The 23,913-nt window shown below is 68.3% G+C and overlaps 3 protein-coding genes across 3 annotated transcripts in view; 2 read left to right on the top strand and 1 right to left on the bottom strand.

Moving 5' to 3' along the window:
* Nucleotides 1–2,183, top strand: part of NAT16 (N-acetyltransferase 16 (putative)) — a 5,399-nt gene extending 3,216 nt beyond the window's left edge. Inside the window, exon 3 of the mRNA XM_044426801.1 lies at nt 1,629–2,183. Within this exon, the coding sequence (XP_044282736.1) occupies nt 1,629–2,183 (555 nt within the window). The remainder of the gene's footprint in view (nt 1–1,628) is intronic.
* A 13,373-nt stretch (nt 2,184–15,556) lies between these two features.
* The window catches only part of AP1S1 (adaptor related protein complex 1 subunit sigma 1), a 14,356-nt gene continuing 5,999 nt past the window's right edge, over nt 15,557–23,913 (bottom strand). The window contains exon 6 of the mRNA XM_044426793.1: nt 15,557–15,571. The gene's annotated coding sequence lies outside the window, so the exon portion shown is untranslated. The remainder of the gene's footprint in view (nt 15,572–23,913) is intronic.
* On the top strand, nt 19,969–21,525 carry VGF (VGF nerve growth factor inducible). The gene has a single exon (XM_044426794.1). The coding sequence runs from the start codon at nt 19,969–19,971 to the stop codon at nt 21,523–21,525; it is 1,557 nt and encodes a 518-aa protein (XP_044282729.1).

Here is a 23,913-nt window from a genome sequence, read left to right as displayed (position 1 = left end):
CCTCGGGGGGGGGGCAGGCGCTGCGGCGGCCGCCCCCTCCCGGCTGCAGAGCGGGCTCCCGAAGCAACCCGCCCCCAGCCGGGCCTCGCACGCCCGCAGGCGGCGCGGCTCTGGAGAGGGGCTGCGCCCGCCCCTTCCGGGATGGAGGCGCGGGGGGGGCGATTCTCCTCCGGGGGGGGGGGGCCGCGCCGGCTTCTGCCCTTTGGGCCTCCTGCCCATCTGGATGCACTGCGGGGGTGGCGGGACCCGAGGCAGGCGGGGGGAGCAGCTGGGGGTCCTGGCCCTCCAGCCTGGTCCCCCCTCCTCGGCAGCCTCTTCGCCCTAGGCGCACGAAGGGCCTGTGTGGGGGCAGGAGCCGCCACTGGGGCGTCGGTGGGGCCGCCCTCCGGAGCAGCAGGGGGAGGCTGGGGGTGGCCCGAGCGCTCAGGAGAGGCTCGGGAGAGGCGGCAAAGGAAGGCTGAGCTGAGGCGCCTGGGCCAGCCCTCGCTTTGTGCCCTGGGGACCCAGCCTGTGCGGCGGCGGAGGCTCAGGGGCGCCCCTGCTCTGGGTGCAGCCTGCCCGGCTCAGTCCCGCCCCCCCACCCGGCTCCACCCAGCAGGGCACCGGGGCTCCTGTCTCGGGCCTGGGGAGCCATGGCTGGCAGCGGTGCCAGCAAAACGGCTCAGCAGGCAGGGCGTGCATCTGACGCAGGAGGAAGCCCCTGGATCGGGGCGGGTGCTAGCGATGCCCCCCCCCCCGGCTTCAGGCTGCCCCTGTAGGCTGGAGCAAGCTCTTAGCTGGGGTCTTCTCGGGACACGGTGGGAGCCTTCCAGTGCCGGCTCTGTCGCTGGTGGGGACAGCCTGTCGTTTGGCTTCTGACCTCAGCACCCCTCCTCAGAGCAGGGCATCTGCAGAGCGGGGAGAAGGCCACGCCGTGGCTCTTGGCTGTGTCGTGCGGTAATTTCCAGGTGTCTCGGGCAAGCGGCTGTTTTGCCTCCTTGTTTTCAGGAGAAAATGCCTGAGTTTTTCTCTGCCAGTGTTCCAGCACCGTTCTTATCTCAGAAAGGTGCTTCCTCCTGAATCCAGGCTGACCCCGTGTGGTCTGTGCCCTGAGAGCCCATCCTGGCCTGGGAACTGCTTGTCATGGCCCTGATGCTCAAGCCAAGGAGGGGGGGGGGGGGTCGACCTGGCCCACCCACAGTTGTTGGTGCCAGCAGAAAGCACGTGGCTCGTCTTCCTGTTTACTTCTAAATTGGCACGTGCAACTTTTGTGCGAATCTGTCCACCGATTTTTGGCAATGCATCAGCCAAAAGAGGGCAGAAGTGTTAATAAGAGGAGGAAGACAGAACGGGAGCTTTTCTGAGGGGTTCTGCGCCCACAAGCTGTGTTCGTGCCCATAAGTACGCTGGCTGTTCCAGCAGGGGAGCCCCCTCCTCACCCTCCCTACCTCCATAGGGAGGAAGGGCACATCGTCCCTTGGGGTGAGCTGGGGAGAGGTCAGCACTGCACTCGGAGAATAAAGGGGGTCAGCACCGAGGTCAGTCCAGCCCAGCCCCCCCGCAACGCCCTGAGCCTGCACCCCCCCGGTGGGCGACCTTGATGGTCTCCGGCACTCTCTTCCCACCCCGCTCCCCCCACCCGTCCTCAGGGCATCCTGCTGGTGCGCTTCCATGCGCAGGAGCTCCTTTCCCGGCTGGACTCCACGCTGGCGGCCCTGGCGGAGGGCGGCCTCTGCCTGGAGCCCTCGGAGCTCCTTGTGGGGAGCGAGGTGCCCGAGGTGGTCCTGTCGGAGGCCTTCCGGAGCGAGGTGCTGCCCAACCAGACCATCATCCAGGACTGGCAGCCTTTCAAGGCCACCGAGAGCAACCTCGGCCTGCTGCAGGAGAAGGACCTCTGCTGGGTGGTCGACAGCAAGCTGCGGCCCACTGTGGCCACGCTCAGCACCCGGCCCTTCCGCATCCCGCTGGGCGAAGGCTGGTTCTACCTGAACATCGACGTCTTTGGAGGCAAGCTGGCCCACATCCAGAGCCAGCTGGTCCGGCATCTCCGCCTCCAGGTGCCCGCCCTGCAGGGCGGCGTGATGTGCCAGCTCTTCCTGCAGCCCACCCTGTGGCTCGAGATGGCCGCCTTCTGCCAGTCGGCGCTGGGCCTGGAGCTGGCAAAGGACTACACGGAGCAGTACCTGCTGGAGTCCGACATCTAGGGGCAGGAGAGCGAGGCGGCCACAGGGGGTTGCCCGCACGGCCCTCCCCTCTCCCGCCTTCCTCCCTGCCATCCCCGTTCCCTCTTTCCTGCAGTGCAGCACTTTCTGAGCCTCTTAACATTTTACTGGGAAAAGGTTGTTTCCTGTGAGTGAGTGGCCCCCTTTCCCCTGCCCTTACCAAGGTGGGGGGAGAGCGAGAGATGCCACCTTGTCCCCTTCCCCCTTGGCGGGGCTGCAACAGGCCGGGGCTGGCAGCGGGGCTGCGGAGTCTCCAGATGGGTCTCCTGCTGGGGCGGCAGTGGGCCAGTGTGAAAGCCGGCTGGCTGGCTGGAATGGCTGGCTGGTCCGCAGACCTGAATCCCAGTGCCCTGGGAGCCCCTGCCTTCCTCTGCTCGGAAGCGCTCCAAAGTGCGCACCCATGGGGGAGCTGGCCACCCCTGGGGGTGGGGTGGGCATTTCTAAACTCGATCCAGGCCCCGGAGTTAGGCGTCCGAACACATTGGGCAGGGAGAGGACCCTGGCCTGCGCTCGCCGCTGCCCTTTCTGTGGTGAAGACGTCTCAGCTGCTGCGTCACCTGCCGGCCTGCGCTGCCTCTCGTCTCGGGAAGGCCAGGTCTGGCCTTGTCTGCGAGGAAGGCTGGGGTGCCCTGGAGCCGAGCCCCAGCTCTGGGAATGGCCCCTGCGGGTCTGCGCGAGGCGCTTGGCATGGGGGCCCCACTGGGCCAGGCTTCCGGAGACGGCCCCGGACCGGCGGGGGTGCGTGTGGGGGCAGGCCGGGGGGTGCAAGGCAGAAGCCTCTCCCGGCTCAGCCTCGCCTTCCATCTCCGCCGAGAGCTCAGCAGCTGCTGCCATGGTGCCCAAGCCCCCCCTTGCAACAGTTGACATGGCAACGGCAGAGGGGCCTAGTGACCAGGCTGACGCACAAGAGCTGCACCCAGCAACGGTTGACATAGCGACGGAGCTGGGTGATGCGTCGTCTGATGGAGGGGCATCAAGGTTGCGGCAACCTTCAGTCTCCGCAGCGTGGGCATCGGGGCCTGGTGATCTGCCCCCCCCTCCCTCCCCAGTCTGGCCCCACTCTGCTCCCCACTTACATTCTCTAGCGTGGCTCTCAGACTGACTAACGTGCAATATTAGAATCATGTAAAGAGATTATTTATAAATACGCAGTGTGTGAAACTCTCCGGTTCTCCTTGCAGTGCACTGAACTTCACGCTGGACCCCGCAGAGTTGGCCTGGTTCAGCCATCCCGGCCCCCCCATCCCCCCCGCTGCTTTCCCTCTGCACCATCAGTGATGTGGGGTGTCAGAGCTTCCTTGGGGGTGATTTAACATTTCATGGGAGGAGGTGGGGGAGCGCTGCATGGGTCCAGGCACCCCGGGATCTGACCACAGGTGGGGAGGGGGTGCTGTGAACCCCCTGACTGACAGCCGAGCCCCCCAGAGCAGCTCTGCTCCTTGTTCACTGCTCTGGGTCCCTGGCAGGTGAGGGCCCCTTTCTGATAGACTGGCCCTGCCAGGGAACTGGGGGGCAGATGTGGTTGGCTCTTCCCTCCCCTCCTGGGGGCAGGGCTCCCTCAGGCCTCCAAGCCCTCCCCCCGCACGAGCGTCTCATGCATGTGCTCAGAGCGAAATGGGATGTGGGGGGGGGGCACAAGGGAGGGCTCCCTCCTGCATATCCGTTCCCATAGGAAATTTTTCTTTGTACTTGTTCCTCATGGATAACTGTTACTAGAACTTCAGAATAAAGTCATCGCCTGCAAGTCACTGAGTTCTAGGGCTTGGTTGCTGTAAAAGATCAAAAGCTTTAGATTTTTAGCTTAGCCTCAGAAACGGGGCGGGGGGGGTACAGTGGAAGGGCCGCCACGTCAGATGCAAGTGCTCCACCTCCACTTGAGGGGCGGCTTTTGCACCTCAGTCACAGAACCTGCAGCCCCCGTCACACTGGCCTGTGTTTCCCCACCCGCCCTTGCAGCAGGGCAAGCCCGGCAGAGAGACCCTCGCGAGGGGCAGTGCCGGGAGCCCCCTCCACCTGGAGGCCCTCCCCCGCCTGGCCTCCGGGGCTCCTCAGCCTGCCCAGCAGCTGCGGCGCACCCTGCCTCCCGGCCATTCTGTGATTTCGGCTGAGCTCCACCCATTGTGCGGAGGAGCTCTGTGTAACCCAGAAGTTTGCCAAGTCTCAAAACCACCTCCCTGCTTTGAGCTGAACCCCAAATCCTCTACAGGATATTGCTGGATTGCAGTTCCCATCGCCCTTCACCTGCAGTCCAGGCACTCAGCTGACCACGACCCATCAGCTGCAGGTCCCCAGTGGCTCCCCCACGTGGCTCCGTCCCCTTTGCTAGAGCAGCGGAGCCGGTTGGGCAGGGGGGGTGCGGAGAGGGGCGGCGGGGACACGTGTGTGCGCAGCAGTTCCCAGGAAACGTGGGCAAGCGGGAGGCCCAGCGACGCCAAGAGGGTGAACGGGAGAGGGAGGAGGCTTCCCACTGCGGCGGCTGCACCAGGGAAGAAGGGGCCATGCCATGCTCGGGGGGGCCAACTGAACCCGGCGCGGACAGGTCATTCGAGGCCGTCTGGATGCCAGCCCCGCGAATCTGGGACACTCGCACGCCGCGCCGAAGCAGCGGGAAGGAGGCGGCCACGTGCCGGCGCCGCGGGCACCTCGCCCCCGGGCGCTCCTCGCGACGGGAGAGGAGCCGCAGCTGAGGGGACCGGGACCGAGGCGGCCCTCTGGCCGGCAGCGCCAGGACGGCCGGACGAGGAGCCGGGGAAGGCACCGAAGCGCGCCGGGGCTCGCCTTTCCTCTGCGCCCCCGCCCCCCCCGCCTGTGCCCCCGCAGGCCGTGACGCTGCGCGCTCGCCGGGGCGGGAGGCGCTTCTCGCGAGGACCGAGGCCGCCCCGGGAGCGGCAGGCGGCGGCGCAAGCTCCCCGCGAGGGGTCACCCGCGCAAAGCGCGACCTCGCCAGCGCCGGCCCGGCCCGGGCGACGGGGTGGGGAGGGGGTTGCTCCGCGTTTTGCTCCCCACGCGGGAGCGGCGGGCGGCTGTGGGACGGGGGCGAGGCCTGCTTGTTTGCGATCACCTTGACGGACTGCTTTTGTCCCCAAAAGGGCCCCAGCTGGAGAGGCGTTTTAAAAATAAAGTCCTGACGGAACCGACCGATTCGCCGGAGAGGCCAGTCCTGCCAGGGCGGAAGAAAAGGGCGGCCCGCGATGGGGGGTCGGCTCCACGAGGCGGCGGCAGCCCCCTGCAGGGCGCTCGTTCGCAGGATCGCGCAGGCGGGGGCGATGCGGCGGCGCGGCGCGGCAGCTGACTGCCCGTGCCCACAAGCGGAGCAGAATGGGGGGGGGGGTGCAAAGCTGCTCGCGCGAAGCAGCGCCCCGGCTCCGTCCCGGAGGGAGCTCTCTGCGCGGAGAGGCCGGCCGAGACCTTCCCAGCGCTGTGCGGAGGGAGCCCGGGACTGAGCACGGACGCGCGGTTTCCTCAAGCCCCTGCAGCCCGCAGGCCCGGGGTCCCCCCGCCGAGCTCGCGGCTCCGCAGCCCCCTTCGTGCCTGGTGCGAACAACGCAGGCCGCTTCCCTTTGCGGGTCCCCCGTGAATGCGCGGAGCGGAGCGCGCTGGCCGCCCCCGGGTGCAGGGGAGGCGGAGGCCGGGCGGGGGGAGCGGGCTTTGCTCGTGCAGAAGCTCGCGCGACCCCGACGCCCGCGACCCAGGCGGGGCACGTTCCGACGTTCTTGCTCAGGTGACAACCCACTTGCAGCGACAAAAACTAGGCAGGGACGCTTTGGCAGGATTCGTGCCGGGGAGATGGAGGCCTCGAGGCCAAACCAGTGTGTGTGTGTGTGGGGGGGGGGTCGCCTTTTACTTTCAAAAGACCCGCGCCGGGGGAGGACGAGGGGAGCGGGGCAGGGCGGGGCGGGGCCGCAGGAGCCCTCGCAAGCCCCCCGGCACGGCGGCCTCTCCTTGCACCCTCTTTCCTTCCTCCTCCCCGCTCGAGCCGCGACCCCCGCCCGCAAACAGCCCAGCGGGAGGGTGGCTCTCCCGCTGCCCGTGGTGCACTTCGCGAGGCGAGCCCGCCCTGCACTGCCAGGTCCCGGCCCCGCGGAGAATCCCTTCTCGGGGCAGAGCCCGGGCTTGGCTCGCGTGAACTCTGCGCTTCCCTCCCCTCGCGGCTCGTCGGCGTTCGCCTTCCTGGAGAGCGGCTTCAGTTCCCGCGCCTGCCTCCAGCGAGGTCCTGGGGGAGAGGGGCGGGAAGGGGCGCAGGGGAGAAAGCCCCATGAGCCGCACCCGCGCAAGGGGGTTCGCCACGGCCTCTGCCCCGCCGCCCGGAACCCAGCCGCGCTCCTCAGCCCTCCCCCCCCCCCCGCCCCCCGCCCCCGGCACCCCGGCCGCCCCCCCCGCCCCCCCCCCCCCCCGTCTTGCGCAGCGGCCCGCCGGATCTCGCCCCAAGAGACGGACGCCGCGAGGCAGCCGGTGGGACCGCGGCGCGAGGGGTGCGCCCGGCGTGTGCGCGACAGCTCCCCGATGGGGCCAAAGGCGAGAGGGACCCCGAGCCCGACGGCCCGCCTCTGGCCCTGCGCTCCACCCCCCGCAGCTCTCGCCCCGCTCGCTGCCAGAGCCGCGGCTTTCAGTGGTCCTCTTGGGTCCTGAGCAAGCCCCCCCCCCCATTCGCTGGCCAGAAGCCTTTGGTTCGGGATGCGCCACCCCCGCGGGAGGACGGCCCCAAGCCTGGGCGGCCTCCCAGGCTGCTCGCGGCCCCCACCCCCCGTCAAGCTCCACGTCGCGGAGGAGGTTCGGGTTCTTCCCGGGCCCGCCGGGGGTGGCTGCCGGGTCTTGAACCCGCGGAAGCTGCAGGCGGAGCCTCGGGACCTGCCACAAGTGCCGAAAGGGGGCGCCCGTGGCGTCTCGGGGAGGCCAGGGGCGGCTGGGAGGAGAAGTGCCCGCCGCGGGCCGAAGGCCCTCTGCTTGGCCCGCCCGCCGCCAGGCCCTCGAGGCGGCCACCTTCCCCGCAGAGGCCGGCCGAGGCCAGCCCGCCCCCCCCGCCCCGCGGCCGCTGCCCCTGAGCCGGCCAGGCGCCCGCCTGGCTCTGCGCGGCGGGCACGGGCTGGCCTCGGCCCGGGCTTCTCGTTCTTGGAGGGCCCCTGAGGCGGACGGGGCGGGGAGGAGGTCTGCTCCTCCACGGCCCCCCCGTCCCGCCGGAGGCCCCCAGAGGAAGTCGCAGCACATCCGCCCGCCCCGCCTTCCTCTGCACTCCCCCCCCCACCACACGGCCGGAGCGCTCTTCCTTTGATCGCCACTGGGGTCGGGCTCAAACGGAGGGACGTGGGCTTGGGAGAGGCCCCTTCCTCTCGCTGCTCGCTCAGCCTCAGTCCCCGCAGGGGAGGAGCAGGAACCGTGGCGGCCCACCTCGCAGGGATGTTGTGTGCGTGCACCGGGAGGCCCAGGTTCCAAAGCGGCAGCCACCGTCCTGCTGTGCTCCCTCTTGGGGCGACCGCACAGCGCTGTGGGAGCGAGGCAAGCGCATTTCTGGCCGCTCCAAACCCCGCGCAGCGGGGCGGAGACCATGCCGGTGCGAGGAGGTGGGCGGCCGCTCGGACTTGCCTGGGAGCAAGCGAAGAAAGCGATCCACACATGCTCAGAGGCAAGGACGAGCACCTGTCCTCTCTTCCTGAGCGTCCCTTCCGCAAACGACCTGGCTGAGCCCCCCAGAACCGGGGGCTTCTTTGAGCCTCTGCACGGGACGCCCCACCTCCACGGGGCTTCAGGCGACCCCGCCTCCCCCTCCCCCGCCGAACTATATTTAACCGCCGCCGGTCTCCGACGTGCTCCAGGGCGGTGACTCATGTTCGACCGCCGCTTCCTGCGTCACCGGAGCGGGAAGGGGGCGGCGGCTGCGCGGGGGGGCGGCGGCGGCGCTGACCGGCAGCGGGACGTCCTGCAGCTGCGATAGCGCAGCCGGGCTGCGAGGTGGGCCCGGGCCGGGCCGGGCGGGGGGCCGGGGCGGGTCTCGGGCCGGGCCCGGACAGGCCGCGGGCGGCGGTGCGAGCGCCGAGCCTGCTCCCAGCACCCGCCCTCCCCGCGGAGGGGCTCCGGCGAGTGCTTCGGCCAGCGGGCCGGGGAGGGCCGGGTGCGGGAGAGCCCGGCGGGACCGCCTGCAGCAGCTCCTCGCCGGGCCGGGGCCGAGGCCGGGGCCGCACCGTCTGCCCGCCCGGCCTTCCCGCGGGCCCCGGGCGGGGAGCCTCAGGCCCGGGGCCACCGTGCCCGCGCCCCTCCCCGCTCGAGGCCAGCGACGGCCCCGGCGGCGCACCGGAACCGCGCCTCGCCTCGCCTCGCCTCCGCGAAGGCTCCCGAGCGGCGGTGACTCATCCCCTCCGCGCGCGCCGCCGATGCCCGCAGTGGGCGCGGGGGGGGGCACGGCGCGCGCCCGGGATCGGCGCTGCCCGCGCATGTGCCCCTCCCTGCAGCACCATTTCCCCTGCGCCCCCCCCCCACGAGGCCGAGAGCGGCGGCTGATAACAGGTTGAGACGCAGCTAATTTGGGTTGTGATTCATCGCTTCCTAAAGCACCGAGCGCAGAGCCGGCGCAAGAGCGCGCGGGGGGGGGCGGATCTTTCTTCCACTCGCAAACTTTTTTCCTTCCCCCACACGCTATGAGTGGTCCGTCCCGCACCCTCCCCTCGCTGTCTTCTTACGCCACCATCAGGCTCCGTAACCGGGGGAGCCGTGAAACAGTTCCTCTGAGCAATTGCAGAGTTCTTCCCGTCAGCACGAAAAATCTGCATCTGGTATTTAAGAGGCGGCTTCCCAGGCAGCCTGGAGCCCAGCTCCTCCCGGCCGTCCCTGGGGGCTCCTGGCGCAGCCGCTGGCAGAGTGGAGGCTGGGCAGGGCTGGAGAAGCAACCTGCCCCCCCCCCCCAGCCCCGAGAGCCATGAGCTCCACCACAGGACCCGCTCCTTCCAGGCACCCTGAGCAGGCGGGGGCTGCCTCCCCAGATGGTCAGCCCCGCTGCCGAGCGAGGCCAACGGCCTGGACCCACTGCAAGCACAGTCCCCAAGCGACCAGGGCCCCAGATCGCCTGCCTTGCAAGCACTTGGCCACAGACAACGCCGAAAATGCAGACGGGCTGCTCTGCTCAGCGCCACTTCCTGGGCACAAGGAGGGGACCCACAGATTCTGCCCCGCGAGAGGCAACAGCCCCCGACAAGGGGCACAGTCCTGCCTGCCCCCCCACTCTTTGGCCGAGAAGATGTGATAAAGACGGGCAAAGTATTTTCTGCACCAGCTTCTGGAACGAGAGAGAGGCGTTCTCAGATTGTCACAAACTTTGACACTAATTCCAGGAACTCACGGGGGGCCCGATCCTGCCAGCGCGGGAGCCGTGGCGTCCCAGAGCCACGGGGCACGTGGCGTTTGCGGTTGGGCACCCTCTTCCCATCCTGGCACAAAGTTTCTCCTTGGTCCACTGCGGTTGGGCTCAGGCCACCCCCCCCCCATTCACAGAGGGAGCCTTGTGCTGCACCTCGGGGGCGGTGGAGAGCGCCCTGGACCGCCGGGGTGGCCAGGAGGCCTGGGTGGGGCTGGGGTGGCTGCGGAGGCGTGTGAGGGGAGGAAGGGGAGGGCCGCCTGGAAGGGAAGGACGGGCTGTTGGCGCTGCACCAGGCCTGCCAAACCACCCTCTGCTGGCGTGTGCCCCCCACTGGGCCCGGGTGGTGCCCCCCATCTGGGAAAAGTGCAGCCCTCTGCTCTTCCGGCACGTGGACCAAGCAGCTGGAGGGACCAGGAGAGGAGCGGCTGGAAGGGGCACCAGGAGGCCGGCCTGCCCTGCATCTCCTCTCACCTGGACCAGGGCCGCCTCCAGCCGCAGAGCAGCTCCCCCACGGAGCGAACAGGCCTTTGTCCGGGGCGGGGAGAACGGGGGTGGCCAACCTGGCTGCTCTCTGGAGGGCGCCATACCGAGGGAGGGTCTCGCCCCAAGACCTCGGGGCCAGGCAGGCGCAAAGGGCTGAAGGTGGCTATTTTGGATGCCAGGAAGCACTTCCTGATGGTTAGGACCCCGAGGGCATGGAATGGGCTTCCACGGGAGGTGGCTGAGGCCCCACCTGTGAGGGTGTTCAAGGATAGGCTGGACATGCACACGGTGGGCATGTCGTGAGCGGAGCCGGCTGGAGCCAGGGGGTCAGGCTAGATGGCCCGGGAGGTCCCTTCTGACTCTCTCTGTTTCTATGTTTCTATTATGGGGCATTATTGATCACAGCCAGTAGTGGAGATGTGCCCAGAAGTGAAGGGGGCCACTTGCATCCCATAACTGGACCCATCCAACAGTCTGGCCACTGCCTCTGGACCAGCTGGTGTTGCCGGAGCACTTCCCAAGGGACTGCATTCCAGGCGTTTCCCCCAACCTGGGGCCTTCCGGATGTTTTCAAGCAGCTCCGGCCAGCAGGTCCAGGGGACAGGAAGGGCAGGGGTCGCGGCTCAGCACATCTGGGAGCACCAGGCTGGGGAAGGGACCAGAAAGGAGGCGCCAGAGGCGAGCCCCGTGGACGCCCATCCCGCTGGCAGCTCCCTGGGATCCGCGCTGCTGAGGCCTGGCCCTAACCCTCTGCAGAAGGCCTCCTGCTCCTCCTGGAGCCCCGGGGACGGCTGCACGGATCCCATCCCTGCGCTGCCCTCCTGCTGGGGTGAGGGCGATGCTCCGGCCAGGCTGGATGGGGCAGCAGAGGGAGGGGCCGAGAGGGGCCTCTCCCTTACCTGGCTGCCCTCTGCCCTGCTGGCAGGCGGGCCTGTGCAGGGCCCCACCGGCTGCCGGCTCCCGGACTCCCGAGCTGCCTGAGCAGGGCTGGGCCCAGAGCCTCCCACCCCCGCCCCCGCCCCCGCCCCCCCCAAAGGGCCATAAGCCATGGCTAATTAACCAGAGAGGATGCCTCATCCTCTTCCCAGCGCCGCCGCTGCCCTGCTCCTGCTCTGAGTCACAGCCCCCCGCCCTGCAGAGGGGGAGGCGCAGGGGCGTCGCATCAGCGATGGGAGCGCTCTCCTCAGCAGAGGCCGGAGCAGGCAGCCCCTGCCCCTCGCCTGTGGGGCGGCCCTTCCCTCCTTCCAGTGGGGATGGCGGGGGGGGCACGGTCCCTCTCCCCACGTCCCGGGCGGGCCTCCATGCTCTGGCCCTGGCTGCTTTGGACATGCAGGTGAGGAGCGACACCCACAGATCCAGGGCCCCCCACCCCCGAAGCAGATGCACGGGACAGGCTGGCCGCCAGGGTGAGCGCTGGGTGGGGGTGCTGCCAGGGGGCAGAGCACTGGGGCACTTTAGCTGCGGGGCCTCCCCTGGGCTTCGGGGGCGCAGAGGTCCTCCAGGCCACCTCCGAGCCTATCATCCACCCCCTTCCTCACCCCACCCGGTCAGTGGAGGAATGCCAGGCTGGATGCCCGGCGGCCCCTTCTCAGAAGCCACTGCAGCCTTCTTTATTTGATGCTAACTTTTTATCCAGTTCATGAGTCACCCGAGTGCCAGCGCAGAGCCCACAGGGCAACGCGCTGGCTGAAATCAAGCGGAGCCGCTGATCAAGCGCCTGCACGTGATCCGGACCGTGGCCTCGATGAGGCAAATAGTCGTTCGAAGAGTGGCGCATGACAAGAAGAATGACAATGCCTTTCCCTGGCAATGAAAAGTTGGCAAAGTCGGCCCCAGGCGGATGCCTTTAGGGTTGGCATTCCAGTCTTTGGGAGCGGCCCTGAAAAGACCCGCTCACAAGCTGGATCCCAGGGTTCCCTGGAGCGGAGCAGGGCTTGGGATGATGGGAGAAAGCGCAGCGCGGGGCCACAGGGATGGTGGCCGGATTGCAGGGGATGAGGCGAGACAGAGGGAACGGGGTCTCTCCAGCCTGGAGGAGAGGAGACTCCGAGGGGGTCTGTGGGCGACACACAGGTGTGTGAGGGGGCGTCACACGGAGGGGGGCAGAGACCTGTTCTCCCCTGCGGAGGAAGGCAGGACGCGCTCCCACGGAGCCAAGCTCAGGGAACAAAAGGTCCAATGTGGATGCTGAGAAGTACTGTCATGAGTGGAGCCAGTGGGTCAGACTAGATGGCCCAGGAGGTCCCTTCTGCCTCACTCTGTTTCTGTGTTCCTATGATCCCGGGCTCTGCAGGGAAACAGCCCCACTTTTCCCGGTGGGGAAGCCCCCTCTCTGCCAGAGCTGGCGTAGGAGCACCTCCCACCACCCCCCAGAGGAAACAGGGCTGGGCCAGATGGACAGGATCCGCCCTTGCACAAGGGCCCCGCCTTCCAGGTGCTGCCAGAGGAGAGCACAACGTGTCCCCCCCCCCCGGCCCCAAAGCCCCCCCCCCCCGCAGCTCCACCAGGTGTGCTCTCTCCTCCCCCCGGCCCCCCCCCATCACAGAGGCCCACAGGCAAAGTCCGAAGGCTCCCTTCGGGGCAGGTGATGCCTGGGGGCCCAGCCACAACCCCCAAGGGCACGTGGGCCTTGCTGGAGCCCAGGGTCCCTCGGCCGCGCTCTCCCTGCTCCCACTGGAAGATCTCCGCTGAACTGTTCGAGGCCTCCCACCTGGCCCTCCCCCTGTGCAGAGCATGGGGGGGGGGGGGGAAAAGGTGTGACCCCCCCCCCCCGGAAAAGGGGCAGAAAGAGGGGGCCCGGTGAGGGGCGGCCCCTCCCCCTCCTCTTGAGATGGGGGCAACAAGAGGAGAACCCCCCCCCCCCCCGCACCAGCCTCTGACTCATGCTCTCATTTATGCCTGTTGTTCCATAAATACCCTTCACTGAGGTTTGTTATTCCTGCTGGGTGCAAGATCACAGTGGATTTACTCGCAAGGAATCCTTCCTGTGGGGCTGGTGGCGTGTCCCCGGCACACACGCGTGCCCCACAGATGGGGCTCATGGGCAAGCAAGGTCGGGGTGCTGGACGATGGGGAGCGGGAGCACGAGGAAGGGGCAGACACAGGGGTGAAGGGGCGGGCGGTGGTCAGGTGGCCTCGTGCCAGGATGTGGGGGCTGAGGCAACGCTCCGCGCAGGGAATGGGTGGCGTGAGGGGCAGGCAGGCGGGCCAGAGAGGTGGGGGGTGAGCTGGCGGGGGGGTGCCTGGGAGGGGGGGGGGGCGGGGGGGGGGGGGATGCTCTCGGGGGGCAGGGCCCACTGGCCGGCCTGCGGTCGGGAGTGACTGCTGGGACGGAGCCGAGCAGCAGGCCTTTAGCCAGTGGGCCCGGAGGGGCGGCTGCAGGAGGCCCCTTGGACGCTGCTTCTGGCAGCAGGAGGCCCCAGGCCCTTCCCCAGAGAGGCACGGGTCCCTTGTCCGGACGTGGCTCTCTCTGTGGGGGGGCCATGAGCTCTTTTGCGTCCTGGCTTTTTAGGAGTGGAGGCTGCGGGGAGGAAGGTCCAAGCTGTGCAGGCGCTGACCCCCCCCCGGCCCCACCTGGAGAGGTGCGGAAGGGGGTGGCCCTGGCAGTGCGGAAGGGCTGGGGAGGCTCTGGAAGGCATGGGGGGGCAGGGGGCCCACCCCCTCCGGCCCCAGTGCCCTGCCCACCCCACAAGTGTCGTGGTCCCGGGCACCGGTGGTGAGGAAGGCAGGCAGACACCTCGCAGGGCTGGCGTGCACGGGAGGAGACCGTGCTGGGACGGGTCCTCCAGGGGAACGCCGTGGAGGAGAGGCCGGTGCCCGTGGGCTGGCTTTCCGCCTCCGGTCTCCTTCTTTGCCAGAGCAGGGTCCTTTGCGGAGCGGGGGGGTGCAGGGGCCCTGCAAAGCGGGGGGGGGGGAGGCAGGCCTCCCCAAGAAGAAGGAAGGGAGCCAGCTGAGCCATCACACCGGCCCTTGCTTCCTCCAGCTGGCTCTGCCTGCCCCTCCGCCCTGCGGAGCACTTCGCGGAGCCCCAGGGCTTCTGGGGGTGGGGGCTGCCTGCAGTCTGTGGGGCGGCCCCTCCCCCTCAGTCCGCAGGCAGGGCCCCTCTTCACCGTGGGCCTGGAGTCCTCTAGTGTGGCTGAAGAGCAGACTGAGCTGCAGGCTCAGGCCTGGCTTTACACCCGGCAGGATGCGGCCCTCTTGATTCATTCGTACTGTCAGAGGTTTCTGCTGCAAGACTGACTCACTGGGCATCCATCTAAGCTCTGACAGCCCGGAAATCCGGCATTAGCCCCCTGAGGGAGCTGCTAATCTACCAGGTGAGCGGATGGCAAACGGCCAGGGAAGGGGTGCGGGGGGGGGGTGCATGTGTGCATGCGAGCGCGGCACTTGTAGCCGGCCGGCCGGCCAGAGCAGACACTGCTGCTGCGCAGGAGGGGATGTGGCTGGGAGCAGAGCCGAGGGAGAGGCTGTTTGTGCCCCCGGATGCCAGCCCCGACCCCCTGGCACCAGGCTTCGAGCCCCCGTGGCCCCCCCTCTGCCTTCCCCGCAGCCCAGTTGCCCCTTCCCACCTTCTGCACGACGATGATGCTAATGCCACGGCCGGGCACTCCCCTGGCACTCCTTCCTCGAGGCAGCCTGGCGGCGCTCCAGCCCTTTCCCCTCTGTGCCAGGAGGCCCTCCCTGGCATGAGAACACCAGAAGAGCCGCGCCAGGTCCGTCCAAAGGGCTGGCATTTGCTGGCATGGCAGCTACCAGCGAGCCCCAGTGAGGAGGAAGGGCAGCAGCTCCTGGAAAGAGCCCTGCTCTGCGTGCAGGAAGTCCCACTGGGCCGGGCCGGGCAGGACTGGGCCGGGGGGGGGGCGTCTTCAGGGGCTCCTCAGCTCCACTTGCACCCAGGGCCACGGAGACCTGCAGCTGCCGCTCATTCTGTGCACACAGAATTATGTTTTATGTGGGAAGCCTACGGAAAGCCAGCAGCAGTCAGACAGGAGACCCGGGAAGCTCCTGAGACATGGGGGTCAGACTAGATGGCCGAGAAGCCCCTTCTGCCTTGCTCTGCCTCGGTGTGCAGCTTTCCTCTACCCGCTGCTTCACTCTGGGAGACATGGGAGCTGGGAGGGGACAGGCACGGGCACGAGCTGGATGATGTATGAATATGGGTGGGGGGGGGCACTCGCATTTGGAGCTCTGAGCACAGGACGAGCCTAGATGGCCTGGGGGGGGGCACTCGGTGGAAGGCAGCTCCCCGTGTTCCTGCGAAGCCCGCGGGCAGGAGCACGGACCCGGCGGCGTGGCCTGCGTTCCCAGCCACCGGTGCAGAGTCAGAACGCTGCTGGCCCGGAGGCTGCAGGCAGCCATGGATGACTGCCCCTCCCTCGCATGTGCCGAATCCCCTTTGGACCCCCCAAGCAGGTGGCCGCCACTACATGCTGTGCCACCTTTTTGCGAGCAATGCCAGGTGCACTGGCTGAAGGGGAGCGTGGTGGGAGGGCAGCGGCAGGCCTGCCCCGCCTGGGGGCTCCCAGGAGCCGCTGGGGGGCCCCTGTGAGAACAGAAGAGGGATCGGCGGCGTGGACTGCTGCTCTGATCCTGCTCTGATCCGGCAGGGCTCTCCTTTCCTTGCAACGGGTACAGTGAAAACTTGAATGAGTCAAAGGCATAGCAAGACCTTAAAATAGGGTGGAAGGGACTCGGGGGGCAAGGCAGAGCCCTCTGGGATGCCAGATGTCAATGGGGTCCCCAGCACCCCTTCTGGAGCCAACCCGACGGATGTCTCGGACTTCAGCTGCCTGCAGGCCCCTCCCTGGCAGCTCAGGGCCGGAGGCATCTGGAGGGCGCAGGCAGGAGGAAGGCTTCCGTGCCTGGGGGGCTCTTTGGCTCCAGGATGCCAGGAGCACCCCTGGGGCGCGGCACAGCCTCTCGGGGGGGGCGCCCCTCGTGATCCACCCCGGTCGCCTGTGGGAGCTGCAACCGCCACAAGCAGGCAGCCAAATAGCAGGGATCTTTCGGGAGACTTGCGCCCCTGCAGAGCAGCGGGGAGACAGTCGTCCCAGCCCTCTGAAGTGTCCCCGGCGTCGGATCTGTACTTGGCCCCGCAGGAATTGGTCGTCTTAACCCGCTTGCCTTTGCGAGCCTTTGTCAGGCAGCACGGAAGGGCGCGCAGGGTGGTGGAGCAGCAGCAGCGTCTCGCAGCTGTTCGCACGCTGCCCCGAGAGAGAGCTCCCGCGGGTGCGAGAGCGACCCGGGTTCTTGCGCCGAGGCTGCGGACTCCGCACGAAGCCCCGTTTTCACTTGTTGAGCGCTGCCCTGACGGCTTTTCGCAAAGACGGCCAGACGCACGTTTCCCTGCCAGATGTGCCTCATGATACTATTCGGACGTGCAGCTTGGAGCCAGGGTGTCGCCAAGCACCTGCGCGGCTGCAGGGTCCCCCTCCCCTGGGATTGGGCTGGGGGTGAGGGGGCTGCAGCCACTCCACCCCTCGCGTGGGCAGGAAGCGGGGCGCAAAATGGCTTTGCTGCTGCAGCCCGGGTCGGCGCGAGTGCGGCTGGAGCAGCGGGGCGATGGCGGCGCCTCGGCTTTGGCGGCTCGTCCCCAGCCCTGGCCCCCCCCCCCCCCGAGCCCCGGTTGCTGCACCCAGCATCCCACTGGCACCACCATGGAAGAAAGCACGACCGACGAGCGGGGGGGGGGGGAAAAGGGGGGGGGGGCACGATTCCCGTGTTATGCTCCCCCCCCATTTGCCAAACAGCCCCAAAAAGCGATCGCAGTGGCCCCTCCCGCCGCCTCCCTCCCTCCCTCCCTCCTCCAGAAGGGGAGGGGGAAGGCGAAGGACTGCGGAGAGAGCTGCGGGTGACTCATCGCCCCCCCACCCCCGTCCTGCTCTCCCTCAGTCCGGAGCGCCCTAGCGATGCCCTGACGGCACCCCCAGCGCCGGGGCCCGGTGGAGCCGCGGTCCGGCTCTCCTGAAGGGCCGGCGAGCCGGCGAGGAGGGGCCCGCAGGCGGAGGGGAGTGCAGAGAAGCCCCGGAATGCCGGCAGGCGTGTGGGGCGAGTGGCGGGGGAAGCAGCGGTGCCGCGACGAGGGGCGACGTGGACGGCGAGGCGGCTGAGTGGGGGTCTCGCTTCCCGCAGCCCGTGCCTCCAGGGGAACTGTGCGTGGGAAGGGGGCGCGGAGCCAATGGGCAGGGTCCATTCACACGCACACGCAGGCAGCAAAGCGGACTCCGAACGGGCGGCCCGTGTGGAGGCTCGTGCGAGGTGCGCGCGATGCGGAGCGCACGCAAAGACACCGCCAGCGCCGCACACCGGAGCGGCCGCTCCCGCGCAGCGGCCCCCGGTGCTTCCCCCCGGAGAGCTCCCAGCCCCGGAGCCCCACAGAGCGGGCACGGAGGGAGCGATTCCGCAGGACACGCTCTGCGCGTCTCCGCAGGGCGGGATCCAGCGGGAGCAAAGGCCCCGGTGCCTGCGCGCTCACGGCCGCGCAGCCCGGCCTTGGGCTCTGGGAAACCCCCGAGGCCTCCCGAGCCCTCGAGGCACCGCTTTCTCCCCATCGCTCGGGCTCCGTCGTCTCCCGCCGTTCATTCATAATCGCCCGCTCCCCTTCTCCTCCGGCCCCATTCACCCGCTACACTCGGCTCCATTCACTCGCCTCCATCCATCCATCCATCCACCCAGCCAGCCAGCCAGCCAGCCAGCCAGCCAGCCAGCCATTCACTCACTCACTCACTCACTCACTCACTCACTCACTCACTCACTCACTCACTCCAGGGCCGATTCCCTCCTGCGCAGGCGCGGGGCTCCCCTCCAATCGTGCTCGAATTTATGAATGAACATTGACGTCAATGGGGCCCCCCACGTGGGCCTGGCTGGAGGTACAAAAGCGGCGCTCCAGCCCAGCCTCTGTCCAAGGTTCTGAACGGCAGCCCAGCCCAGCCCAGCCCAGCCCAGCCCGGCCCGGCCCGGCCCGGCCCGGCGCAGCGCGGCGCGGCGCCCGCGCGGAGAAGCAGCGACAGCCGCGCAGACCGACGGAGCCGCGCGGCGGACCCCGAGCCTCGCCTCGCAGCCGGTAACCCCCAGGGCGGGGGGCGGGCGGGGCACCCCTCCCGGCGACCAGGCCGGGGAGAGCGCAGCCTCGACCCCTCCTCGCCGCCGGCCCGGCCCGGCCCGCCCCGCCGCGGCGGCCGCGAAGGCAGAAGGGCCTCGCCGCCAGGGCGCCGGTGGCGGGGCAGGGGCGAGCCCGTCGGGGCGGACCTCCCGTCCCTCCGCAGGGCGGTCCCCTGGAACCGGTCCCGGGGAGGGACGAGCAATGGCGGCTGACGCGGGAGGGCGTGTGCGCGGAGGGAGACCCCTCTGCGCGGGGGGAGCGCTCCTGCCGCGTGGCCGCTCGGGGGGAGCCGCCGCTCCTCCGGGTCTGAAGGCAGAATCGCGCCTGGAGGAGTTCGCGGCCGCGCTCTAATCGGGGAGGGGGCAGGAGTAGGCGCTGCCTCGCACGGGGCGGCTCTCCGCGGGGGCCCCGTGAGCGTCCTTCCCTTGCGGGGGGGGGGGGGGGCCGGGGGGGGGGGGGGGTGGGGGGAAACGGGGAGGAAGGGGGGGGGGGGGGGGGGCCGCTCCAAACCGGGCGGGGCAAGGGCTGCTCAGCGGCTCGAAATGGACCCCCGCGGGTGGGATTCGGCTCTTGGAAGGGCGTTGGAGGAGTGAGGTCAGCGAGTTCGGGGGAGGCGGCTCTCGCTGAGGCGGGAGGGGAGTCGGCTTGCGGGGGGGGGGTCTCGGGGAGGCGGTGGCAGTGGCGGCCGAGGCTGCCAATCATTCCCCTGCATGTGTGGGCGGTGGGTGTGGGGACTGCAGAGAGGGGCGGGAGGAGCAGGTCCTCCGCTTCAGCTCGCCTCGAGAGAAAGGCTCCACTTCGCCCCCCTTCCCCCCCGAATGACCAGCTGTGCCATCGCGCTGCCGCTGGGAGAGAACCGCAGAACGGGGCGGGCGGGGGGTTGTAGCCAGGCGAAGGAAGCGGTGCTTCTTTATGAGCTGGTGGCGGGGGGGGGGGGGCGACAAGCGCGATCCCATAGATGCCCCGTATGAAATCCTTAGCCAGGACGCCCCCTCGCCCACTCTGTGAGGTGGGCTCACCTGCGGGGGAGAGGGGCGGCTCACCTACGTGGACGGAGGGGAGGATCCAGGGGCACCGGCGCTTCCCTTCCGCCACAGGATTTAGACAAAAGAGAATTCATAGTTGAGGTTCCTTAAAAAAAAGAAGAAGAAGAAGCAAGAACAGTGACGACACGGGGGGAGCGCCGTCTGCGCGAAAGCAGCCGCTTGCCCGGAAGCGCGCTTCCTCCGGTGCGCGGCTGCGGGCAAGGGACGTGCGCGCGCGGAAACCCCCTCCGGCGCCCCCCCGCCCGCCCGAGCAGCAGGGCTGCTGCGCGGGGTGTTCGCCACGCCAGTCCCGGGAGGGCATGCGCACTGAGACGCGCGTCAAGGAAGGGTCGCCCCGCGAGGGGAAGGCCACGTCCAGGAGGCGGCCCCGAGGCGACGGCGGAGCCATCGAGGGCGCCTGGCCCGGCCCGGCCCGGCCCGGCCCTAGCGAGCAGCGCCGGGCTGCTGGGCCTCGGGGTGAGAGGGGCAGGGGAGGGTGCCATGAGCAAGACGCGGCCCGAGCGGGCGGCCCAGCTGGAGCGACGCCAGGGCAAGCCTCAGTCCCGGAGCACGTGAAGTCGCTCAGCGGAGCAGGCTGCTCCTGAGCCGGCCCAGGGCCCGCCCAGGTTCTCCTGCAGCCCTGGCCGCTCCGGAGCCAAGACCATCTCGCCCCCCCCCCCGCCACACCCCAGGGCTCCAGGGGAGGGCTTGGGCTCCTGCGAGGTGCAGCCTGCGTGTGACTTCCTGGATTCCAGCAGCTCTGACCTCCCTCCGTCTGTCTCCCCCACACAGCACCTCCCTCCCTGCGGCATGATGCTGTGGCCCCCGCGACTCTGCAGAGCGCCTTGGCTCCTCGCGTTCTGCCTCCTGATGCAGGTGCATCTCCCTGCGGCGGCTGCCCCCCTTTCCCTGAGGGGCGAGGAGGAGGCCCCCCCAGGCCGCGCTTTCCCCAAGGGGGCCAGCGCTCCGGGCAGCGAGATCCAGGTGCGTCCGCTGCAAGAGGCCGAGCCGAGCACGGCAGTGCAGAAGGAGGACAGTGGCGATGCGGACCTCTTCCAAGACCTGGACCCCAAGACCTTGGCTGCGATCCTCCTGCAGGCCCTTCAGCCAGCACCCAAGAAGTCCGCCTCTGAGCCTCTGAGCCCCGAGCCCAGCCCCAGTGAGGAGAGGGTCCGGAGCGAGAGCAGGAGCTCTGAGGAGCGGCCAGCCGAGGAGCAGGAGGGCTGGAGAGCCGGCAAAGACCAGCGCCCTCCGCAGGAGGAGCAGGAGAACAGGGGCCCCGAAGAAAGCGACCTCGGCCAGCAAGAGCTGGAGACTTTGCAGTCCATGCTGAACGAGCTGCAGCGCTACAGCCCGGCCACCAAGAGAGAGGCGCCCGCCCAGGCCTACCAGAAAAAGCCCCAGGAGAGCCCCCACGACGAGGTGCTCCAGGAGCTGGAAGAGTACGCGCAGCTGAAGGTGAGCTCCAAGCGGAAGGCCCCCGCTGCCAGCGAGCCCTGGGCAGGCGCCCGGAAGCTGAGGCAGCAGCAGCACCTGGAGCACCAGCTCCTGCAGCGGCGCTACGAAGAGCTGGCCGAGAGCAGGAGGCAGGCGGAAGAGGCCCGCCGGGCCGCGGCAGAGGAGGAGCGGCTGGCAGACATGGCCTCAGACCTGCTCCTCCAGTACCTGCTGAAGGACGGGGAGGAGGAGGAGGAGGACGGGCAGCCAGGGGCCAACGCCCAGGAGGAGTCTGAGGAAGAGGGCCCCAGGGGGAGCCCCCTCCTCTTCGAGGACGAGGAAGGCAACGTGGCCGAGGACAAGCGCTCCAACGAGGCGCCTGAGGAGGAGGAGGAGGACGACGACGACATCGACCCCAACACGATCGACCGCCTCATCGAGCTCTCCAGCAAGCTGCACCTGCCGGCGGACGACGTCATCGACATCATCAACGATGTTGAGAAGAAGAAGAAGGAGGAGGTGCCCGAGCTCAGTGGCAAGAGCAAGACGCCGGCGGCCCCGTCGCGCCACAAGCTGAAGAAGGCCCCACCCCAAGCCCCAAGGCCCCTGCCAAAGCCCTATTACCCCCCTGCCCACCAGCCCTACCGCCACCTCCCCAAGCAGAGCGAGGCCTCGTGGAACGAAGTCCTGGAAGGCAGCGAGTACCCAGCCCCCAAGTGGTACCGAGCCAAGCCCGGCCACAGCCCCAGCAAGATCTCCAACTACATCAGTCCCCGGACTTTCCAGGCCCCGGTCTACCACCACCTCCGCCACCTGCCTGGCCCCATGGTGCCACGAGGGGAATCATACGATGCCGGCCAGGAGCACGACGAGGAACTGGAGAACTACATCGAGAGTGTGCTGATGAAGCATCCCAAAGCGTTCCAGTGAATGTGGCAGGCGCTGCCTCCCCTCCCACTCCTTCCCCACCCAGAGAAACTTGGCCACCCACAGTATTTCTGACATGAATTCGGGTTCTTGCATGAGTCAGGTGAACGAAGCTCCCCCGCCCAGCGAAAGGCCTCCACGGAGGATGTCCCGGCACAGCCCTGCCGCTTCCTCACCATCAGGAAAGAAAGTCCTCCAGCACCCACCTCCCCCGGACCCCAGGTGGCTACCCTAAACCTCACGGCTGTCCCAGCAAGCTGTGAAAAGTGAGCACGTGTGCGTGCCGGACAGGTGCTCTCTTGCCTGCTGGCGACCGCAGCTGTGGGGAAGTGCGATAGCAACCGGTCCTTGCACGGCAGCCTGGCACACACGCTCAGCCCGCCCCTTCTGCCTTCCCAGGCAAGGGTCCCATCAAGATCCCCCCCCCCCCTGTCACCCTAACCTCCCTCTGCTCCTCCTGCTACAACCCCAGAAACCACAATGTTATGGGAAACCAGGGTGGGGGCACCAAGGCAGAGTGCGCAAGAAAAGGAGCCGCGTGCTCAAGCAATCAGTGCGAAGAAGGGCCCCCAGCAGGCCTCCCATGTCCGCCCCATTTGTCCTCCCCAGGCCGCCCTCGGCTGGTTTCCCTGGGCCGTTTGGAGCTCACATGGTAAGCGAGTTTGAAACCCAAGAAGTTCCCTGAAGGGTCTGATCCTGCCGCCAGCGTGGGCCAGCCAGCGCTCTTCGTTCCAGCCGAATCAGGATGGTTGTGCCAAGCGTGGCAAAAACCCCGCACCGCTAGGGACGGCTGGCCTCACACCCTCTGTGCTGCGAAGGGCAAATAGTCCACCCCTCCGTAGGCGCCAAGCTGGCCCAGGCAGGCTCGGGAACAGGTGTGCCCGAAGCACACGTCCAGATTAGGGTCTGAAGGACCAGGCCGCCGAGCGCTGCCCATCCATGCTGTGCCAGCGCGATGGAAACGTCACAGGTGGCGATGAGGAACCCAGAAGACAATGAAGAACTTCCTCATGCTGGCCTCAATCCTGCTCCAAACAAGCACGTGGACGTTCAAACTTAGCTGAGGAAGGGGTGGGCAGAAGGTAGATCGCGGCATGTCTGGGACTCCAAATCCCATCAGCCCCAGCCAGTACGAGCCATGGTTCGCAAAGCTGGGAGTTCAGCAGAGATCGGCCTTATGCCCACTGCTGACCTAAGGAATCCCCGGCAGGGCCTTTCCTCTTGAGCATCCCGAAGAGGGGAGCGGCCCTCTTCCGTGACCCACGTTAGTATCCTCCACCTGCACCGCCAAGAGAACGAAGGGGCGGGAAGAACTGAGCTAGAGGCAAAGGTGCATTTTAAAACCCTTTTAAGGGATAAAACAAGCGGTCCACTCCTGGGACAGGTTCTTCAGCCCCCATTGCCGATTCCTGAAACAGGGAAGAAGGGCTGCGTGTGTCCCAGTCCTGCGGGAGGAGTGTTAAAGATTGTGTTGCTCCAGGCCTGGCTCTTCGGTCCCTCTTCCCAGCCAAGGCCCATTCCCAGACGGGGAGGGAAGGCGGGAAGGCAGGCGCTGCTTCCTACGTACCCCCGTCTCTTCTCGATCTAGCTGCCCACCAGGGGCAGAGCAGAAAAGGAGGGAGTCCATCCCCAGCGGGCAGGTGGAAGGTTCCTGCCACCTCCTCTCCACTGACAGCCTGGCTGCACGCGCGTTTAGGGTGCCACAAACCCCACAGTCGCATTCCACACTCAGAAACGAGGACGCGGGAGGGAGGGCGGGGGGCTCTGAGCATGGCCCATAAGGTCACAACGTCGCTGGGGGGGGACCCCGAAGGGTGAGTGGGGAGCGGAAGGGCAGCTCTTTGCGCATGGTCAACTTTTTCCCACTGACATCCGTCCCAAAGTGTGCGAGTTTCTTCGCTTTGTGACGTCCAGTCCTGTACAAATAAAATTGTTTCCATGTCCTGACCATTTGTCGTACTTGAAATAAAACATGTTTGGCCTGTTGTAAATAGCACGTGGAATCACTAGTTTTGCTAAGAAATAAAAGCAACTATTTTATTACGAGTTTGCTCATTATTTACCGAGCTGGGAACTGCACCCAGAGGAGCCCCTGCGCTCCTCCGCGGGCACCTTCTCGCAGGGTCCGCAGCGCCCCCGCCCCAGGGGCAAAGGCTGCCCGGCGGGGCAGAAGGCTCGGCACGCGCCCAGGCGAGGGCCAGCCGCTGCGTCGCCCCAGGAGGGCGCCCCGAGTGGGCCGGAGCGGAGGGGCCCCGGAATCGCGGGGCGCCCGCCGGCCGCAGGCCACCGCGAGCGGCGCGACCGCCGGGCCCGGGGCTGCAGCGGGACGGGCCCGCGGGCTCCGAGCGGCTCCACGCGCCGCCGGGGCAGTAGCGGAGGCGGCTCCGCTGC

This window comes from Varanus komodoensis, unplaced genomic scaffold (genome assembly GCF_004798865.1).
Source record: "Varanus komodoensis strain SLA01 unplaced genomic scaffold, ASM479886v1 scaffold182, whole genome shotgun sequence".
Taxonomy (NCBI): Eukaryota; Metazoa; Chordata; class Lepidosauria; order Squamata; family Varanidae; genus Varanus; species Varanus komodoensis.
The sequence above is the reverse complement of the archived record's forward strand: the minus strand, read 5'-3'. Positions and strand labels throughout refer to the sequence as shown.

Bases quoted from the DNA above. Each gene is read 5' to 3' on its own strand.
- VGF (XM_044426794.1), top strand. From the start codon at position 19,969: ATGATGCTGTGGCCCCCGCGACTCTGCAGAGCGCCTTGGCTCCTCGCG.